Source organism: Ascaphus truei, chromosome 19 (genome assembly GCF_040206685.1).
Source record: "Ascaphus truei isolate aAscTru1 chromosome 19, aAscTru1.hap1, whole genome shotgun sequence".
NCBI classification, from domain to species: Eukaryota; Metazoa; Chordata; class Amphibia; order Anura; family Ascaphidae; genus Ascaphus; species Ascaphus truei.
This window is the reverse complement of record NC_134501.1, coordinates 23,194,263-23,215,550: the sequence shown is the minus strand read 5'-3', so window position 1 is coordinate 23,215,550 and position 21,288 is coordinate 23,194,263. Positions and strand designations below refer to the sequence as shown.

General features: G+C 55.7%; 1 protein-coding gene across 8 annotated transcripts in view; it reads left to right on the top strand.

The window, feature by feature from the left end:
- Positions 1-21,288, top strand: part of NFATC3 (nuclear factor of activated T cells 3) — a 74,590-nt gene that overhangs the window by 35,166 nt on the left and 18,136 nt on the right. For all 8 annotated transcript variants that reach the window (XR_012789154.1, XM_075576949.1, XM_075576946.1 and 5 more), the window contains 3 exons: positions 1,302-1,464; positions 11,179-11,378; positions 12,300-12,472. Coding sequence is in view for 7 of the 8 variants with exons in the window: in XM_075576949.1 (XP_075433064.1) it covers positions 1,302-1,464; positions 11,179-11,378; positions 12,300-12,472 (536 nt within the window). In the remaining variant the exon portion in view is untranslated. The remainder of the gene's footprint in view (positions 1-1,301; positions 1,465-11,178; positions 11,379-12,299; positions 12,473-21,288) is intronic.

Genomic DNA, 21,288 nt, shown 5'->3' with positions numbered 1-21,288 from the left:
CTGAGCAAATCACAGAGGCTATTTATAGAGACCACGTTTAAAATCACTCGAAACCAGGGGTGGCCAACTCCATTCCGCAAGGGCCACCAACAGGGCAGGTTTTCAGGATATCCCTGCTTCAACACAGGTGACTCGGTCAAAGACCGCACCTGTGCTAAAGGAGGGATATCCTGAGAACCTGCCCTGTTGGTGGCCCTTGAGGACTGAAGTTGCCCCGCCCCTGTGCTAAATCTTTCTCTGTCTGGAGAACCTGTCCTACGCTTACACCAGAAATGCCGAAAATGCGCCAGACAGCGGAGCCTACTAACCTGGTTCAAACGTGTATCCTGTGCTATATGTACTATATCCGGGACTATATGCAGTGTTGTGCTACCCTCGCAGACCCCTCAGGGGCACTGGGAGGTGTGCGTGCGTGCGTGCGTGCGTGCGTGCGTGCGTGCGTGCGTGCGTTGTGACATATAAAAATTCTCCTGACTTTTTTTTTAAAATATATATTTGGAGTGGTCCTGCCGCACTGACTGCCCCGCGCATTACTAATAATGGCATGCTCCCTGGCACAGGCTCGCAGGCCTCTGTGCTAAGGAACGGGGGTGTCCAAGCCGTACAGTACCATCCTCTGCTGCAAACAACCTCCTCATTAAAGCGGCGATTGTTGGGTCTGTGGTTGGCAATTGTCATTGCACTGTTCAGAGTTGAGCTTTTGGGCTTACATTGGAAAAACATTTGGGTAAGTGCTTGCTCTGCTCTACCCCTCCAGTATAAATTGCCTTGTGTTACTGCGCCTTTGATTGAACATTTAATTGGAAGTCTGAATACAAAATGTTTCTCTTAATCTGTCAGGGAAGCAGTCGCTATTTATAACTGCAACGCGGTATACTGTTCCATGGTCACACGGGCAGAGTTCAACCAGAGGAGCTGGTGAATAGTGGTGTGAGTGTCAGGATAGAGATGTGTGCAGCTCACTACCATAACTGTGCTGTACAAATCCACTCACTCTGCCCCCCCTCCCCCCGTCCCGCCCCCCCCCCCCTGCTCTCCGGCTGGTCCTGGCGGCGTTTAATAGGAGAAACAAAAATCACGTTCAACATCTTTAATAATGAAATGTGATCCACAATGTTCTAGTTTCGGCACGTCACATTTAAGATGGCGGCCTCCATAATCTGCTTTTCCTCTGCCTCTCATGTTGGAGAGGCTTTCAGGACAGGATCACAGATTGGGGGAGGAGGAGGGGGGGGTGTGTATTTGGGCCTTCGATTGGACGCTCGCTGGGGTCCCACTCATTGGCCTCTCTCTCCCCTCAGGACATCGTCTCTGCCGCCCCTGGACTGGCCGCTGCCCAGCCATTACGGGCAGTGCGAGCTGAAAGTTGACCTGCAGCCAAAGACGCATCACCGGGCGCACTATGAGACGGAGGGCAGCCGCGGAGCTGTGAAAGCTGCCACCGGCAGTCACCCTGTGGTGAAGGTAACCCTCTCCGCTTACCCACAATCCTTTACAAAGGCTTGAAACTGAGGCTCCACTGAAGCGCATGCTGAGATCATTAAACTATGCTTAGTGAGAGGGCCTTATAAATGGACTGGCCGTTTCAGGTCATTTGGGGCAAGAGATGTACACGTTTCAGGTCATTTGGGGCAAGAGATGTACACGGTAAATAGTCGCCAATCCAAGATCATCATCATCATAGGTAAATACACGCCTCCACTTAAGGGGGCAGCGCAATGCTTTAGTCAATTTTACAACTGCAATTAAATACAGTTATTTTTGTTACATAAGAAACGGACAAGATAAGTCAGAGTTATAATAATAATAATAAAACAAAAGGGCTGCATTAAATGAACAAAGGTTACATATTCAGTTTACAGACATTTCATGGACAGTCAGTTATATGATTGTGGGCATAAGTAACATTTATAGGCAGGATTAACAACGTGTTAGAAGAGGTAGGATAGGCCTGCAGTGTGTTAGAAGATGTAGGATAGGCCTGCAATGTGTTAGAAGAGGTAGGATAGGCCTGCAATTATGTTGGAAGAGGTAGTAGAGGCCTGCAATGTGTTAGGTGAGGTAGGATAGGCCTGCAATGTGTTGGAAAAGGTAGGATAGGCCTGCAATGTGTTGGAAGAGGTAGGATAGGCCTGCAATGTGTTAGAAGAGGTAGGATAGGCCTGCAATGTGTTAGAAGAGGTAGGATAGGCCTGCAATGTGTTAGAAGAGGTGGGATAGGCCTGCAATGTGTTAGAAGAGGTAGGATAGGCCTGCAATGTGTTGGAAGATGCCCTGCCCCAAGGAGCTGACAATCTATAGGCCGAGTAAGCAGACATTGGGTACCAGGACTTCCCGCGCTCTTACATCTCATAAGCAGCAGCAGGTCTTCATCTTACCCTATTAACTGCTGCAAGGGATTTCTCCAACATATTCCCGTCTCCTTTTTATCCATGACGGGATTCATTAATAGAGGGTCTTATGTAGTGTAGGGGTAGCCAACTCCAGTCCTCAAGGACCACCAACAGGTCAGGTTTTAAGGATATCCCTGCTTCAGCACAGGGGCTCAGTCAAAGACTGAGCTACAAATAGGGATATCCCAGCTTCAGCACAGCACAGGGGGCTCAAAGACTGAGCCACCGATCGAGCCCCCTGTGCTGAAGCAGAGATATCCTTTAAACCTGACCTGTTGGTGGCCCTTAAGGACTGGAGTTGGCCGCCCCTGGTTTAGGCCTCTCGGACTCCGGGGTCCTGCAGCAAATCGGAGGGATGGCGGCACTGGGCGTATTTGGGGCCCACCCATCTTTTTGTCTCCGTCACCTTCTCCCAGTTGCCAGGATGTTAAGCTCCTAACAAGTTTGGCACCCTCCTCGGAGAGCACGTTTAATCGGCTTACCCCAGCCCCCGGGTGCACGCAGAAACCAGGAGAACCGAGGGGTGAGCTCCAGTAATGAAACCTTCGGGGGTCCGGGAGGAAAGGTGGGCTCAGGCAGGGGTTGAAGTGCTTTTTAAAAGGTAGTGATACTTTGCTTAAATACAGGAGAGAAGCACAGTGGAAAAGTATATATTTATCCTTCAAAGATTGAAAGGAGAATGTTTTTTGTTGACAGATCTTTAAAGTGTAATTTAAGCTTGTTAAAGTAGTGGTACCGAGTACCTTATCAGGGTTACACTTCAGTCACTAGCAGAAGAGGTTATGTTTGTTTATCATTTAACTCGGGTGAGCAACAACCAGTCCTCAAGGGCTACCAACAGGTCAGGTTTTCAGGACATTCCTGCTTCAGCACAGGTGGCTCAATCCGTCCCTTCAGCACAGGTTGCTGAATCCGTCCCATCTTCAGCAAAGGTGGCTCAGTCGAAGACTGAGCCACCTTTGCTGAAGATGGGACGGATTGAGCAACCTGTGCTGAAGGGACGGATTGAGCCACCTGTGCTGAAGCAGGAATGTCCTGAAAATGTGACCCCTGAGTTCGCTCCTTTAAGCCCACATGGGAGTGGCACTGCCTGGAAGTTGTCCCCTTCTTGCCACGAGAAGTCGCTAGGATCCCGAGATTAACCCTCCAAGTTCCTGTCCCTCAGGCACCCGTTTTCACGCGTGCTCAGCGATGTGACGTGTTTTTATAGCGCACGTGCCTGGCATGATTTCAGGGCACCGTTAGCAGGTGTCAGGGCAGCTGACAAAGGCCTCCTTGGGGTTAGAAATAAAGACTGTTGAACCAGTTTCGTTAACTGTTGCACCTGCACCATAAACCTATATATTCAGTGCTGGATCACTCCGCCGGCTTCTCCATCTCCGAAGGGGACTCCCACTGCTTTGCAATCGCTCCCTGGCTTGTCTGGCAGCAAAAGAGGTGGTCATCTGTCCAGTGTGTGACTTGCAGCCGGGCGTACGCACCGCTCGGACCATGCTTATAAACTGCGTCAAGAATGTGTCCACTAGATAATTATCAAGAGACTCTTGCAGCATCTGAACTCGGGGCCTTTAAAGCAAAAACAGGTCCCTTTGACTGACTGAGTCCGGCCTCCGACACGACATATACGTGTGTGCTTTGTGAGAGCCGCCCGCTTGGCGATGTAGAAAGTTTTTTTTTTAAAGAAATAAAAGCGCGGTGTTTGTGCAGCGCGTGTAAGTGACACAGTTGGTGCATTTGGGCTTTGCTGAATGAGCTGTTGGAATTGATTGTACAGGGTCAGAGGGCTGGGGACGGCGTGTGCTGAGAGTTTGACAGTCCGCAGCTTGTCATTGTCGACGATGTATTTCTTACTGTTGCAATTGTTTGTTTTTTTTGTTTTTTTAATTCATAAACAAACCATAACCTTTTCGATGCCAGAAGAAACCATGAAACGAGGATTGCAAACCTTGCAAAGCATGTGACGTGCGTGAGAGTTTTCCACGCTGTTATAACTGCAGTGTGACTTGCTAATTGGAAGCATTTAATCTGAGTGAGAGTGGGCTAAAGGGTCACACTTGCTAAGCAGAGGTAAGCCAGGAGATATTTACAGCAGCCAGTTGACTTGATTGGGCCACAAGGCGTGCTCTGGTTTGGCACCGCTTTGTAAATATGACCACAAAAAGCTTATTTTACAGAGGAGACTGGAGGAAGCGGCCCACTAGTAATACTGACACTATCACAGATTATGTACAGTGCACTTTGCAGGACTAATTCCTGCTGTGAAGAACGTACAATGCGAACTCTGTCATGCATGGGACGATCAAGTGTCAATCCCAGCATGCACATGCACACGTGTATGTACACGCGTAATCTGAGCTCTGTCAGGCACGGGGCAATTGAAGAATTGGGTTTGAAAACCAAATTGACACTCAAACAAATCCTTGGTGTGCACACAGCGGCCTTCAGCGCTCCTCCCCAAAACACACACACACACACACATTGCGACTTTCAGCGCTCCTCCCCAACACACACACACACACACTGCGGCCTTCAGCGCTCCTCCCCAAAACACACACACACACACTGCGGCCTTCAGCGCTCCTCCCCAAAACACACACACACACTGCGGCCTTCAGCGCTCCTCCCAAAAACACACACACACACTGCAGCCTTCAGCGTTCCTCCCCAAAACACACACTGCGGCTTTCAGTGCTTCTCCCCAAAACACACACACAGGCTTTCAGCGCTCTTCCCGCAATGTGTGTGTTTTGGGATTTCAGCGCTCCTCCCCAAAACACACACACACACACCGCGGCCTTCAGCGCTCCTCCCCAAAACACACACATTGCGACTTTCAGCGCTCCTCCCCAACACACACACACTGCGGCCTTCAGCGCTCCTCCCCAAAACACACACATTGCGACTTTCAGCGCTCCTCCCCAACACACACACACTGCGGCCTTCAGCGCTCCTCCCCAAAACACACACACACTGCGGCCTTCAGCGCTCCTCCCCAAAACACACACACACACTGCAGCCTTCAGCGCTCCTCCCCAACACACACACACACACACACACTGCGGCCTTCAGCGTTCCTCCCCAAAACACACACACACACTGCAGCCTTCAGCGCTCCTCCCCAAAACACACACACACACTGCGGCCTTCAGCGCTCCTCCCCAAAACACACACACACTGCAGCCTTCAGCGTTCCTCCCCAAAACACACACACACACTGCAGCCTTCAGCGCTCCTCCCCAAAACACACACACACACTGCGGCCTTCAGCGCTCCTCCCCAAAACACACACTGCGGCTTTCAGTGCTTCTCCCCAAAACACACACACAGGCTTTCAGCGCTCCTCCCGCAATGTGTGTGTTTTGGGATTTCAGCGCTCCTCCCCAAAACACACACACACCGCGGCCTTCAGCGCTCCTCCCCAAAACACACACATTGCGACTTTCAGCGCTCCTCCCCAACACACACACACTGCGGCCTTCAGCGCTCCTCCCCAAAACACACACACACTGCGGCCTTCAGCGCTCCTCCCCAAAACACACACACACACACACACACACACTGCGGCCTTCAGCGCTCCTCCCCAAAACACACACACACACACTGCAGCCTTCAGCGCTCCTCCCCAACACACACACACACACACACTGCGGCCTTCAGCGTTCCTCCCCAAAACACACACACACACTGCAGCCTTCAGCGCTGCTCCCCAATACACACACACACTGCGGCCTTCAGCGCTCCTCCCCAAAACACACACACACTGCAGCCTTCAGCGTTCCTCCCCAAAACACACACACACACTGCAGCCTTCAGCGCTCCTCCCCAAAACACACACACACAGACACACACACACACACTGCGACTTTCAGCGCTCCTTCCCAAAACACACACGTACTTATGTACGTGTGTGTGTGTGCGCGCATATACACACACACGCATGCGCTCCTCCCCAGCCAGCCTGTGCGCACACTGCATCCAGTTTATCCTGTGGTGACCTTCACTCCCCCCCGCCCCCCCCCCCCCCCCCCCAGCCTCCCAGCTCTAGTTTAACTTACGCAGGCACTGACCTTTGCTATGGGAACAGCAGAGAAACACACACACAGGCTGGCTATACTCCCTGCACTGTGCTGGATAGTGTTACAGGAGGTCAGCGCCTGACACTCTGCAGGAACCCATGGATTATTTACAATCTGTGTGTGTTACTTGGGCAGAGGGCCCATACACACCGTCCCGGCACCATTACTTGCTATTGTGTTTTGGGGTAGTGAAGGTGTTGTGGATTTTTTGCCACAATATGGTATAAACCTAGACAAGTAGCTAAAGGTTGTGGGGTTTATTCTGCAACTACACACCTCCACGCTCCCCTCATCTTCATCAAAAGCCTGGGGTTCGCTGTGCACTGCAATAGCAGCACTAATATGAAGAGAAGTCTGTATATACCGTGTTATTAGCTGGGGGCTTTTAAATATAGGAATATCTCTCTAAATATGTTGGTGTGTGTGTGTGTGTGTGTATAGTATATATAATTAATATAATATTCAGAAACTGCAATAAAAACCTTTTGTAAAGGGATTGTTGGTTTACACATAGGGAAGGATGTGGTGATTCAAATGCTGTAGTGATCAAAACAATGTCCCCTTTTTTAAGAGTTCCTGAAAAAAATAATAAAATATATATCTATATTTCTGCAAAATGAGAACTTTGCATTGGCTTTCACAATGAAGCGTGCCGTGATGATGAAATAAGGGCGCGTATGTGAAGGGGTTAAGATTTGTTCCGTATCTGATCTTTACATGATTTAAAAATAGCCCAGTTACGCCGTGCAGGAAACGCGGCTGTAACCGTTCGGAAGCATCAGTGTTTCAATAAGGTCGTCTGCATTCGTTCTCGCCTGCAGGAAACGGCAGCAACGTCACCTTGTGAAAGGTGTGCAGAGCGCGGTGGCAGCGCAGCGCACAGAAGGAGCCGTTCATATACGCTTTAAATACCCCCACCCCCCTTTTTTTTATTATTGCTTTCTGTAAAGTGCGATTTGGTTTCTGCCAAAGTTACAAGCCTAGCAAACACGATGAGCCCCGTCTCAGTGATGTAAATAGATATTTTGACTCGTCCAAACGTGGCAATTCCTGAAAGCATTTTGTTTGATAAAAGCGTCAACCTGGCATACAGTGGTCGTGCCGCCTAAAAATAATTGCTGCTGCTGCCAGTCTGTGCGGGGCCCTGGCAGTCCGAGGGTTACATTCTTACCACCGTTTCGTACATGGAGCGTGAGACTGAGAATCCCCCGAGCGTGTGGATCTGTCGCCTTCACATCCGCAATGTTTTTGCCAACAGTCAAACAGCCCTGTGTCCATATTTCAGCTTTATTTGTTTGTACGGGGTGGGTTCTGGGCTTTCTGAAATGTCGGTTCAGCGCAGCAAACCGTTGTCACCTGGGAAATGAATTGGCTTTGCGCTGACCTGCGGGTACACTATCGTTGTACGCTAATTATCTTTCTAATTCCATTTGGCTATTTATTTTCCAAATGATAATTTGCTTGCGGTGAATCACAATGAGAAAAGTAAACATCCGTGACAAGTGTGCTAATGGACGGGCTCCGCGTGTGCACATCGCACTGCACCTGCGCTCGGTGTTCTGTAAACACCAGCGCCAATTGTACACACAAGGTTGTGATTCCCATGGATAGCGCCCGATAGAGCATAGGTGTACAACTCCACTCCTCAAGGGCCACCAACAGGTCAGTGTTTAAGGATATCCCTGCTTCAGCACAGGTGGCTCAAAGGCTGCATAACCTGTGCTGAAGCAGGGATATCCTGAAAACCTGACCTGTTTGGTGGCCCTTGAGGACTGGAGTTGCACAGCCCTGCGATACTCTTTGATAGCAGAATTCCTGATGTTCATATAGCCCCGGCAGAGACTCCTCGTCCTGCCGGGAAGGAGGACGACTCCTCGTGGGTATTGCACTGGGATGGGACGTGCAGGAGAAGCAGACCTGGCAAAGGTCTGTGTGCTGGGGTCACATTCAGTGCATTGAAGTGAATAGAGATACTCTCTCTGCATTATGCAGGTTGCTGGAAGGGTGTTGAGATACCATGTTTCCCTTTAATGCACATTGCAACTTCTATAATGGGAGACACATCTCTCCTGCTTTATAGTCCACTAGCTGAGAGACCCGGCGTTGCCCGGGATATAATTTTGGGGGGGCGTACGACAGGGTTAGGCTTCCCCCCCCCCCCCTTGACAGCTAGGTGGGTGACTGAGTTGACTGAGTGTGTGGGTGACTGGGTGGGTGTGTGACACTTGACTGAGTGGGTGGGTGACTGAGTGGGTGGGTGACTTTGGGTCGGTTTGACTTTGGGTCGGTGGGTGGGTGACTTTGGGTCGGTGGGTGGGTGACTTTGGGTCGGTTTGACTTTGGGTCGGTGGGTGTGTGACTTTGGGTCGGTGGGTGTGTGACTTTGGGTCGGTGGGTGGGTGACTTTGGGTCGGTTTGACTTTGGGTCAGTGGGTGGGTGACTTTGGGTCAGTGGGTGACTTTGGGTCGGTGGTTGGGTGGGTGAGTTGGGTCGGTGGGTGGGTGAGTGGGAGACTGACTGGGTGGGTGAGTGGGAGACTGACTGGGTGGGTGAGTGGGAGACTGACTGGGTGGGTGAATGGGTGACTGGGTGGGTGAATGGGTGACTGGGTGGGTGAGTGACTGACTGGGTGGGTGAGTGGGTGACTGGGTGGGTGAGTGGGTGACTGACTGGGTGGGTGAGTGGGTGACTGACTGGGTGGGTGAGTGGGTGACTGACTGGGTGGGTGAGTGGGTGACTGACTGGGTGGGTGAGTGGGTGACTGACTGGGTGGGTGAGTGGGTGAGTGGGTGACTGACTGACTGAATGGGTGGGTGACTGGGTGACTGACTGAATGGGTGACTGACTGAATGGGTGACTGGGTGACTGAATGGGTGGGTAACTGAGTGGGTGACTGAGTGGGTGGGTGACTGAGTGGGTGGGTGACTGGGTGAAAGTGGGTGACTGGGTGAAAGTGACTGGGTGGGTGACTGGGTGGGTGTGTGGGTGGGTGACTGAGTGGGTGACTGAGTGAGTGGGTGACTGAGTGAGTGGGTGACTGAGTGGGTGGGTGACTGAGTGGGTGGGTGGGTGACTGGGTGAAAGTGGGTGACTGGGTGAAAGTGACTGGGTGGGTGACTGGGTGGGTGTGTGGGTGACTGAGTGGGTGACTGGGTGGGTGTGTGGGTGGGTGACTGAGTGAGTGGGTGGGTGACTGAGTGAGTGGGTGGGTGACTGAGTGGGTGGGTGACTGAGTGAGTGGGTGGGTGACTAAGTGATGTTTTGGGTGACTAAGTGAGTGGGTGGGTGGGTTACTGAGTGGGTGGGTGACTGAGTGGGTGGGTGACTGAGTGGGTGGGTGACTGAGTGAGTGACTGAGTGGGTGACTGAGTGAGTGACTGAGTGGGTGACTGAGTGGGTGAAAGTGACTGGGTGGGTGTGTGGGTGACTGGGTGACAGTGCGTGGGTGGGAGACGGTGTGTGACTTACCTTGACCCCGTGGCATCTGGCTGGGGCAGGAGGTGAGTTCGGGAAGCTGGGGGGGGGCAAGAGTGGCAGGTGTCCCGCGCCGCGCTTCCCCTCTCCGGTAGCGTCACACGTGATGGGGAGTCCCGCGCCGCGCTTCCCCTCTCCGGTAGCGGCGCACGTGAGGGGGAGTCCCGCGCCGCGCTTCCCCTCTCCGGTAGCGGCGCACGTGAGGGGGAGTCCCGCGCCGCGCTTCCCCTCTCCGGTAGCGGCGCACGTGATGGGGAGTCCCGCGCCGCTTCCCCTCTCCGGTAGCGGCGCGCGTGATGGGGAGTCCCGCGCCGCTTCCCCTCTCCAGTAGCGGCGCACGTGATGGGGAGTCCCGCGACGCTTCCCCTCTCCGGTATCGGCGCACGTGATGGGGAGTCCCGCGCCGCTTCCCCTCTCCGGTAGCGGCGCACGTGAGGGGGAGAGCAGGAGGGCCGCGCCGTGAGGGGGGAAGAGCCTGGAGTTTGCTGCTGAGCAGCAGGGCCGCGCTTCCTCCGCGGCGCACGGTGAGGGTGATGGTGCGGCTGGGGATGTTGCGGAGCGTGGGGATTTGGGTGAGGTGGGGAGGGGGGAGAGAGTGAGGGGCACCGGGAGAGTGAGGGGCACCGGGAGAGGAGGGGCACCGGGAGAGGAGGGGGGGGGGTGGAAGGTGAGCTGCGGTCCAACTGACGGGGGAGAGTGTGTGTCCCTGTGTGTGTGTGTCCCTGTGTGTGTGTGTCCCTGTGTGTCCCTGTGTGTCCTTTGGCCCGTCACTCCGCCTCAGGCCAATGAGAGGTGTGCGGGGGCGGACCAAGGGACCAATGAGATTTCCCCTAGGGACACCGGACATCCAGGCAGGCAGGCTGGCATGCATGCATGCAGGCAGGCAGGCAAACATACAGTGCTTTCACTAATATAGTATAAGATGCGGGCGCTATGGAAAATAATCTTTCCTGCCATTCAGTTGTTTTTGTTACTTATTGATATTTTACCTTTTTAATGTAATTTTCTAATGTTGTCATTCCTTTAACATATTTTTAGAGCTGGTTTAAATTTTTTATATATATATATAGTCTCCATGTTCTTTCTCTGAACATTTCCCTCGCACATCCCTGTCCTCGGTTCCCCCAATGCTTTTATTGCACATGATCTCACGGCACACGCGTGTGTTTCCCGTGGTCTGTTGGCGTAACTCACTCGCCCCTGTTTTGGGTTTTGTTTTTCCGGGGTGTCGCAGCTCCTGGGTTACGCAGAGAAACCTGTGAACCTGCAGATGTTTATCGGCACGGCCGACGACCGTTACCTGCGGCCTCACGCCTTCTACCAGGTACACCGCATCACCGGCAAAACCGTCGCCACCGCCAGCCAAGAGATTATCATAACCAGCACCAAAGTCCTGGAGATTCCGCTGCTGCCAGAAAATAACATGTGTGCCAGGTATGTCCCGGGGGGCCCCGCAAGAAAAGGGCAGGGGGGCCCCGCAAGAAAAGGGCAGGGGGGCCCCGCAAGAAAAGGGCAGGGGGGCCCCGCAAGAAAAGGGCAGGGGGGCCTCTTTGTTCTGTAAGGAAATGTGTAGCTTTATGGAGTTGTTTACCCTGATACTGATCTGAATGTGTATACTTGCTGCATTTTCAAACTGTATGCCATTTTTTAATGAGTTTTAATGTATTAAGCTTCCTATAAGCAACTATTTAGGCAGCCGCATCACTTCCTCTTTAAAAATAGGCGGCCATATTGCGTGCCCCGGGAAGCAGGGTCTTCACCGATCCATCGGCAGCTTAGAGAATGGCATTGCTGTAAATGTGTGGAACGGCGGCGGTGATCAAAACAGAAACCGGAAATGCCGCTTAAAAGCGGCCATCCCGCCAGGCTTGTACATCCTTTTTTGTTACAGGGTTAAAAGTGGCGGGTCCTCAGCAGCTGCACTGACCTGGGGATCCCCTGGCTCCAGAGCGATTTACTGGGCAAGTTTTCGCTATCCTTGCTTGGGATTTAAATGGTTGTCCAATAGGAGACGCCTCAGAGGACCCCGTAATAATAAATAAAACGTAAATAACAGCCAGACAGAGGCCACCGCTTTAGCGGGGAAAATGAAAACAGAATCGTTAGTCAGAAGAGGAGACATGTTTAATTAAGGCGGTTTTTCTACTTGTAACCGACATGTACATGCGCAAAAGGGGATTGTAAGAGACTCGGCGTCTGATGCTACACTGCCCCCTCGTCGCAGCTTGTGGCAGAACTGATCATGTGACTATTTGGGAGGATAGACCTGATCGATCTAGTGATCAGAGAGCGGTGCTATCCTTCCGCCAGCCCCCGGATTTAGCGGGGCTTCATGCTGCACTTGGTGTGTTACAGCATCGACTGCGCTGGCATCCTCAAGCTGCGGAATTCGGACATCGAGCTGCGAAAGGGCGAGACGGACATCGGCCGGAAAAATACCCGCGTGCGCCTGGTGTTCCGGGTACACATACCCCAGCCCAGCGGGAAGGTCCTGTCACTGCAAACTGCTTCCATCCCCATCGAATGCTGTGAGTATTAGCATCATGTCGCCCCGGGTCCCAGCATGCAGGTTATATCAGGCCGCGGGCAACCAACAGGTGAGGCTTTCAGGATATCCCAGCTTCAGCACAGGTGGCTCTGTTATCGACTGCACCACCTGTTCTGAAGCAGGGCTATCCTGACAACCTCACCTGTTGGTGGCTCCTGAGGACTGGAGTTGGCCTCTCCTCAGGTATATCAACAAGAAAAAAGCCTTGCTGTATTTTTTTAATTAGGTAAATATTCTTTGCCCCTCCTCCTGTGGGTGGCACAGTGCCCCCCTCCTCCTGTGCGTGGCACAGTGCCCCCCTCCTCCTGTGGGTGGCACAGTGCCCCCTCCTCCTGTGGGCGGCGTGGTGCCCCCTCTCTTGTGGGTGTCGCGGTGTCCCCTCCTGTGGGAGGCGTGGTGCCCCCCCTCATGTGGGTGGCGCGGTGTCCCCTCCTCCTGTGGGAGGCGTGGTGCCCCCCCTCCTGTGGGTGGCGCGGTGTCCCCTCCTCCTGTGGGTGGCACAGTGCCCCCCTCTTCCTGTGGGAGGCACAGTGCCCCCTCCTCCTGTGGGTGGCACAGTGCCCCCCTCTTCCTGTGGGAGGCGTGGTGCCCCCCCCTCCTCCTGTGGGCTGTGCGGTATCCCCCCCTCCACATCTTTCTGTGGATGGCACTTTGCTGTTGGAAAGCATAGTGCAGTGCTGTGCTCTGCATGATTTATTTACTACACCAGTACAATGCTTTGTAGATGATTACACTATATAAATAAAACATACGTGCACCCATGCTGCATTATAATCAGGGAGGCAGCACCTTTTTGTGCTTGTATTATTAATAGCTGGGAAAGTTCGTGACTGAAATACGTCTTACTCTGACAGGAACGACAAATTGCTGAGAGATTTGGGGATTATTCTCCCGGCTTGCAGACACATTACAGGAACATCCCGTATAGATTTCTCCGCGTTACTTGGCTGGCTGTGAAATGAATGTATGCACAGAGCGCATGTGCTGTATCGCCTGCGCAGTCATCACGAAGAGTGCGCTCCCTTCGTGCACATTAAGGCTGGATTCCAGCCTGGGCGCATTAACCCTTTGCATGCTATTCCATAAATCCCTCTTGAGTTGGAGGACCCCGTACAGCCCACTCCAGTGAATGGGACATCATCTGCCCGTGCCACACCGGGCGTCCAATAGAGTAGCACTACTTACTGAATGTGGCCCAATATCTGTTCAACATGTAAGCTGAGCCCTGGAGTGCCCTGCTAAATACAAAGGAGGCAAACAGTTAATGGGTTACCTGTATATAGTACCAGTATATAGTGTATATTGTGCAACCTGTCGTGCCCTACAGTTTTTCTGCTACGGTAGATGTTGAGAAACACTATATACGTTTTACAGATGCAGAGCAGGAGAAACTCTTCATATTGTATCAGTCGTTGCACAATACACTATGACGTGATATTGCCAAATCAGCAAAACCGCACGCGCACTCCTACTCATTCACACCGCCTGATCCGCACGCGCACTCCTACTCATTCACACCGCCCGATCCGCACGCGCACTCCTACTCTCATTCACACCGCCCGATCCGCACGCGCACTCCTACTCTCATTCACACCGCCCGATCCGCACGCGCACTGCTACTCTCATTCACACCGCCCGATCCGCACGCGCACTCCTACTCTCATTCACACCGCCTGATCCGCACGCGCACTCCTACTCTCATTCACACCGCCCGATCCGCACGCGCACTCCTACTCTCATTCACACCGCCCGATCCGCACGCGCACTCCTACTCATTCACACCGCCTGATCCGCACGCGCACTCCTACTCTCATTCACACCGCCTGATCCGCACGCGCACTCCTACTCTCATTCACACCGCCTGATCCGCACGCGCACTCCTACTCTCATTCACACCGCCCGATCCGCACGCGCACTCCTACTCTCATTCACACCGCCCGATCCGCACGCGCACTCCTACTCTCATTCACATCGCCTGATCCGCACGCGCACTCCTACTCTCATTCACACCGCCCGATCCGCACGCGCACTCCTACTCTCATTCACACCGCCCGATCCGCACGCGCACTCCTACTCTCATTCACATCGCCCGATCCGCACGCGCACTCCTACTCTCATTCACATCGCCCGATCCGCACGCGCACTCCTACTCATTCACACCGCCCGATCCGCACGCGCACTCCTACTCTCATTCACATCGCCCGATCCGCACGCGCACTCCTACTCTCATTCACATCGCCCGATCCGCACGCGCACTCCTACTCTCATTCACATCGCCCGATCCGCACGCGCACTCCTACTCTCATTCACATCGCCCGATCCGCACGCGCACTCCTACTCTCATTCACATCGCCCGATCCGCACGCGCACTCCTACTCTCATTCACACCGCCCGATCCGCACGCGCACTCCTACTCATTCACACCGCCTGATCCGCACGCGCACTCCTACTCTCATTCACACCGCCCGATCCGCACGCGCACTCCTACTCTCATTCACACCGCCTGATCCGCACGCGCACTCCTACTCATTCACACCGCCCGATCCGCACGCGCACTCCTACTCTCATTCACACCGCCCGATCCGCACGCGCACTCCTACTCTCATTCACACCGCCTGATCCGCACGCGCACTCCTACTCTCATTCACATCGCCTGATCCGCACGCGCACTCCTACTCTCATTCACACCGCCCGATCCGCACGCGCACTCCTACTCATTCACACCGCCCGATCCGCACGCGCACTCCTACTCATTCACACCGCCCGATCCGCACGCGCACTCCTACTCTCATTCACACCGCCTGATCCGCACGCGCACTCCTACTCTCATTCACATCGCCTGATCCGCACGCGCACTCCTACTCTCATTCACACCGCCCGATCCGCACGCGCACTCCTACTCATTCACACCGCCCGATCCGCACGCGCACTCCTACTCATTCACATCGCCCGATCCGCACGCGCACTCCTACTCTCATTCACATCGCCCGATCCGCACGCGCACTCCTACTCATTCACACCGCCTGATCCGCACGCGCACTCCTACTCATTCACACCGCCCGATCCGCACGCGCACTCCTACTCTCATTCACACCGCCCGATCCGCACGCGCACTCCTACTCTCATTCACATCGCCCGATCCGCACGCGCACTCCTACTCATTCACACCGCCTGATCCGCACGCGCACTCCTACTCATTCACATCGCCCGATCCGCACGCGCACTCCTACTCTCATTCACACCGCCCGATCCGCACGCGCACTCCTACTCATTCACACCGCCTGATCCGCACGCGCACTCCTACTCATACACATCGCCCGATCCGCACGCGCACTCCTACTCTCATTCACACCGCCCGATCCGCACGCGCACTCCTACTCATTCACACCGCCCGATCCGCACGCGCACTCCTACTCTCATTCACATCGCCCGATCCGCACGCGCACTCCTACTCTCATTCACATCGCCCGATCCGCACGCGCACTCCTACTCTCATTCACACCGCCTGATCCGCACGTGCACTCCTACTCATTCACACCGCCCGATCCGCACGCGCACTCCTACTCATTCACACCGCCCGATCCGCACGCGCACTCCTACTCTCATTCACACCGCCCGATCCGCACGCGCACTCCTACTCTCATTCACATCGCCCGATCCGCACGCGCACTCCTACTCTCATTCACACCGCCCGATCCGCACGCGCACTCCTACTCATTCACACCGCCCGATCCGCACGCGCACTCCTACTCTCATTCACACCGCCCGATCCGCACGTGCACTCCTACTCATTCACACCGCCCGATCCGCACGCGCACTCCTACTCATTCACACCGCCCGATCCGCACGCGCACTCCTACTCTCATTCACACCGCCCGATCCGCACGCGCACTCCTACTCTCATTCACATCGCCCGATCCGCACGCGCACTCCTACTCTCATTCACACCGCCCGATCCGCACGCGCACTCCTACTCATTCACACCGCCCGATCCGCACGCGCACTCCTACTCTCATTCACACCGCCTGATCCGCACGCGCACTCCTACTCTCATTCACATCGCCCGATCCGCACGCGCACTCCTACTCTCATTCACACCGCCTGATCCGCACGCGCACTCCTACACTCATTCACACCGCCCGATCCGCACGCGCACTCCTACTCTCATTCACACCGCCCGATCCGCACGCGCACTCCTACTCTCATTCACACCGCCCGATCCGCACGCGCACTCCTACTCTCATTCACACCGCCCGATCCGCACGCGCACTCCTACTCTCATTCACACCGCCTGATCCGCACGCGCACTCCTACTCTCATTCACACAGCCTGATCCGCACGCGCACTCCTACTCTCATTCACATCGCCCGATCCGCACGCGCACTCCTACTCTCATTCACATCGCCCGATCCGCACGCGCACTCCTACTCTCATTCACATCGCCTGATCCGCACGCGCACTCCTACTCTCATTCACACCGCCCGATCCGCACGCGCACTCCTACTCTCATTCACATCGCCCGATCCGCACGCGCACTCCTACTCTCATTCACACCGCCCGATCCGCACGCGCACTCCTACTCATTCACATCGCCCGATCCGCACGCGCACTCCTACTCTCATTCACACCGCCTGATCCGCACGCGCACTCCTACTCTCATTCACATCGCCCGATCCGCACGCGCACTCCTACTCTCATTCACATCGCCTGATCCGCACGCGCACTCCTACTCTCATTCACACCGCCCGATCCGCACGCGCACTCCTACTCATTCACACCGCCCGATCCGCACGCGCACTCCTACTCTCATTCACACCGCCTGATCCGCACGCGCACTCCTACTCTCATTCACACCGCCCGATCCGCACGCGCACTCCTACTCATTCACATCGCCCGATCCGCACGCGCACTCCTACTCTCATTCACATAGCCCGATCCGCACGCGCACTCCTACTCTCATTCACACCGCCCGATCCGCACGCGCACTCCTACTCTCATTCACATCGCCCGATCCGCACGCGCACTCCTACTCTCATTCACACCGCCCGATCCGCACGCGCACTCCTACTCTCATTCACATCGCCCGATCCGCACGCGCACTCCTACTCTCATTCACACCGCCCGATCCGCACGCGCACTCCTACTCTCATTCACACCGCCCGATCCGCACGCGCACTCCTACTCTCATTCACACCGCCCGATCCGCACGCGCACTCCTACTCATTCACATCGCCCGATCCGCACGCGCACTCCTACTCATTCACATCGCCCGATCCGCACGCGCACTCCTACTCTCATTCACATCGCCCGATCCGCACGCGCACTCCTACTCTCATTCACACCGCCCGATCCGCACGCGCACTCCTACTCATTCACATCGCCCGATCCGCACGCGCACTCCTACTCATTCACACCGCCCGATCCGCACGCGCACTCCTACTCTCATTCACATCGCCCGATCCGCACGCGCACTCCTACACTCATTCACACCGCCCGATCCGCACGCGCACTCCTACTCATTCACACCGCCCGATCCGCACGCGCACTCCTACTCTCATTCACACCGCCTGATCCGCACGCGCACTCCTACTCTCATTCACACCGCACGATCCGCACGCGCACTCCTACTCTCATTCACATCGCCCGATCCGCACGCGCACTCCTACTCATTCACACCGCCCGATCCGCACGCGCACTCCTACTCATTCACACCGCCCGATCCGCACGCGCACTCCTACTCTCATTCACACCGCCCGATCCGCACGCGCACTCCTACTCTCATTCACATCGCCCGATCCGCACGCGCACTCCTACTCTCATTCACACCGCCCGATCCGCACGCGCACTCCTACTCATTCACACCGCCCGATCCGCACGCGCACTCCTACTCTCATTCACACCGCCTGATCCGCACGCGCACTCCTACTCTCATTCACATCGCCCGATCCGCACGCGCACTCCTACTCTCATTCACACCGCCTGATCCGCACGCGCACTCCTACACTCATTCACACCGCCCGATCCGCACGCGCACTCCTACTCTCATTCACACCGCCCGATCCGCACGCGCACTCCTACTCTCATTCACACCGCCCGATCCGCACGCGCACTCCTACTCTCATTCACACCGCCCGATCCGCACGCGCACTCCTACTCTCATTCACACCGCCTGATCCGCACGCGCACTCCTACTCTCATTCACATCGCCCGATCCGCACGCGCACTCCTACTCTCATTCACATCGCCTGATCCGCACACGCACTCCTACTCTCATTCACATCGCCCGATCCGCACGCGCACTCCTACTCTCATTCACACCGCCCGATCCGCACGCGCACTCCTACTCTCATTCACATCGCCCGATCCGCACGCGCACTCCTACTCTCATTCACATCGCCCGATCCGCACGCGCACTCCTACTCTCATTCACACCGCCCGATCCGCACGCGCACTCCTACTCATTCACACCGCCTGATCCGCACGCGCACTCCTACTCATACACATCGCCCGATCCGCACGCGCACTCCTACTCTCATTCACACCGCCCGATCCGCACGCGCACTCCTACTCATTCACACCGCCCGATCCGCACGCGCACTCCTACTCTCATTCACACCGCCTGATCCGCACGCGCACTCCTACTCTCATTCACATCGCCCGATCCGCACGCGCACTCCTACTCTCATTCACATCGCCTGATCCGCACACGCACTCCTACTCTCATTCACATCGCCCGATCCGCACGCGCACTCCTACTCTCATTCACACCGCCCGATCCGCACGCGCACTCCTACTCTCATTCACATCGCCCGATCCGCACGCGCACTCCTACTCTCATTCACATCGCCCGATCCGCACGCGCACTCCTACTCTCATTCACACCGCCCGATCCGCACGCGCACTCCTACTCATTCACACCGCCCGATCCGCACGCGCACTCCTACTCTCATTCACACCGCCTGATCCGCACGCGCACTCCTACTCTCATTCACACCGCCTGATCCGCACGCGCACTCCTACTCTCATTCACACCGCCTGATCCGCACGCGCACTCCTACTCTCATTCACATCGCCCGATCCGCACGCGCACTCCTACTCTCATTCACACCGCCTGATCCGCACGCGCACTCCTACTCTCATTCACACCGCCCGATCCGCACGCGCACTCCTACTCTCATTCACACCGCCCGATCCGCACGCGCACTCCTACTCATTCACATCGCCCGATCCGCACGCGCACTCCTACTCATTCACATCGCCCGATCCGCACGCGCACTCCTACTCTCATTCACACCGCCCGATCCGCACGCGCACTCCTACTCATTCACATCGCCCGATCCGCACGCGCACTCCTACTCATTCACATCGCCCGATCCGCACGCGCACTCCTACTCTCATTCACATCGCCCCCGCACGCGCACTCCTACTCTCATTCACATCGCCCGATCCGCACGCGCACTCCTACTCTCATTCACATCGCCCGATCCGCACGCGCACTCCTACTCTCATTCACACCGCCCGATCCGCACGCGCACTCCTACTCTCATTCACACCGCCCGATCCGCACGCGCACTCCTACTCATTCACACCGCCCGATCCGCACGCGCACTCCTACTCTCATTCACATCGCCTGATCCGCACGCGCACTCCTACTCTCATTCACATCGCCCGATCCGCACGCGCACTCCTACTCATTCACATCGCCCGATCCGCACGCGCACTCCTACTCTCATTCACACTGCCCGATCCGCACGCGCACTCCTACTCTCATTCACACCGCCCGATCCGCACGCGCACTCCTACTCTCATTCACATCGCCCGATCCGCACGCGCACTCCTACTCATTCACACCGCCTGATCCGCACGCGCACTCCTACTCTCATTCACACCGCCCGATCCGCACGCGCACTCCTACTCATTCACACCGCCCGATCCGCACGCGCACTCCTACTCTCATTCACACCGCCTGATCCGCACGCGCACTCCTACTCTCATTCACACCGCCCGATCCGCACGCGCACTCCTACTCTCATTCACACCGCCCGATCCGCACGCGCACTCCTACTCATTCACATCGCCTGATCCGCACGCGCACTCCTACTCTCATTCACACCGCCCGATCCGCACGCGCACTCCTACTCTCATTCACACCGCCCGATCCGCACGCGCACTCCTACTCTCATTCACACCGCCTGATCCGCACGCGCACTCCTACTCTCATTCACACCGCCCGATCCGCACGCGCACTCCTACTCTCATTCACACCGCCCGATCCGCACGCGCACTCCTACTCTCATTCACATCGCCCGATCCGCACGCGCACTCCTACTCTCATTCACACCGCCCGATCCGCACGCGCACTCCTACTCATTCACATCGCCCGATCCGCACGCGCACTCCTACTCATTCACATCGCCCGATCCGCACGCGCACTCCTACTCATTCACACCGCCCGATCCGCACGCGCACTCCTACTCTCATTCACACCGCCCGATCCGCACGCGCACTCCTACTCTCATTCACATCGCCCGATCCGCACGCGCACTCCTACTCTCATTCACACCGCCCGATCCGCACGCGCACTCCTACTCATTCACACCGCCCGATCCGCACGCGCACTCCTACTCTCATTCACACCGCCCGATCCGCACGCGCACTCCTACTCTCATTCACACCGCCCGATCCGCACGCGCACTCCTACTCATTCACACCGCCCGATCCGCACGCGCACTCCTACTCTCATTCACACCGCCCGATCCGCACGCGCACTCCTACTCTCATTCACATCGCCCGATC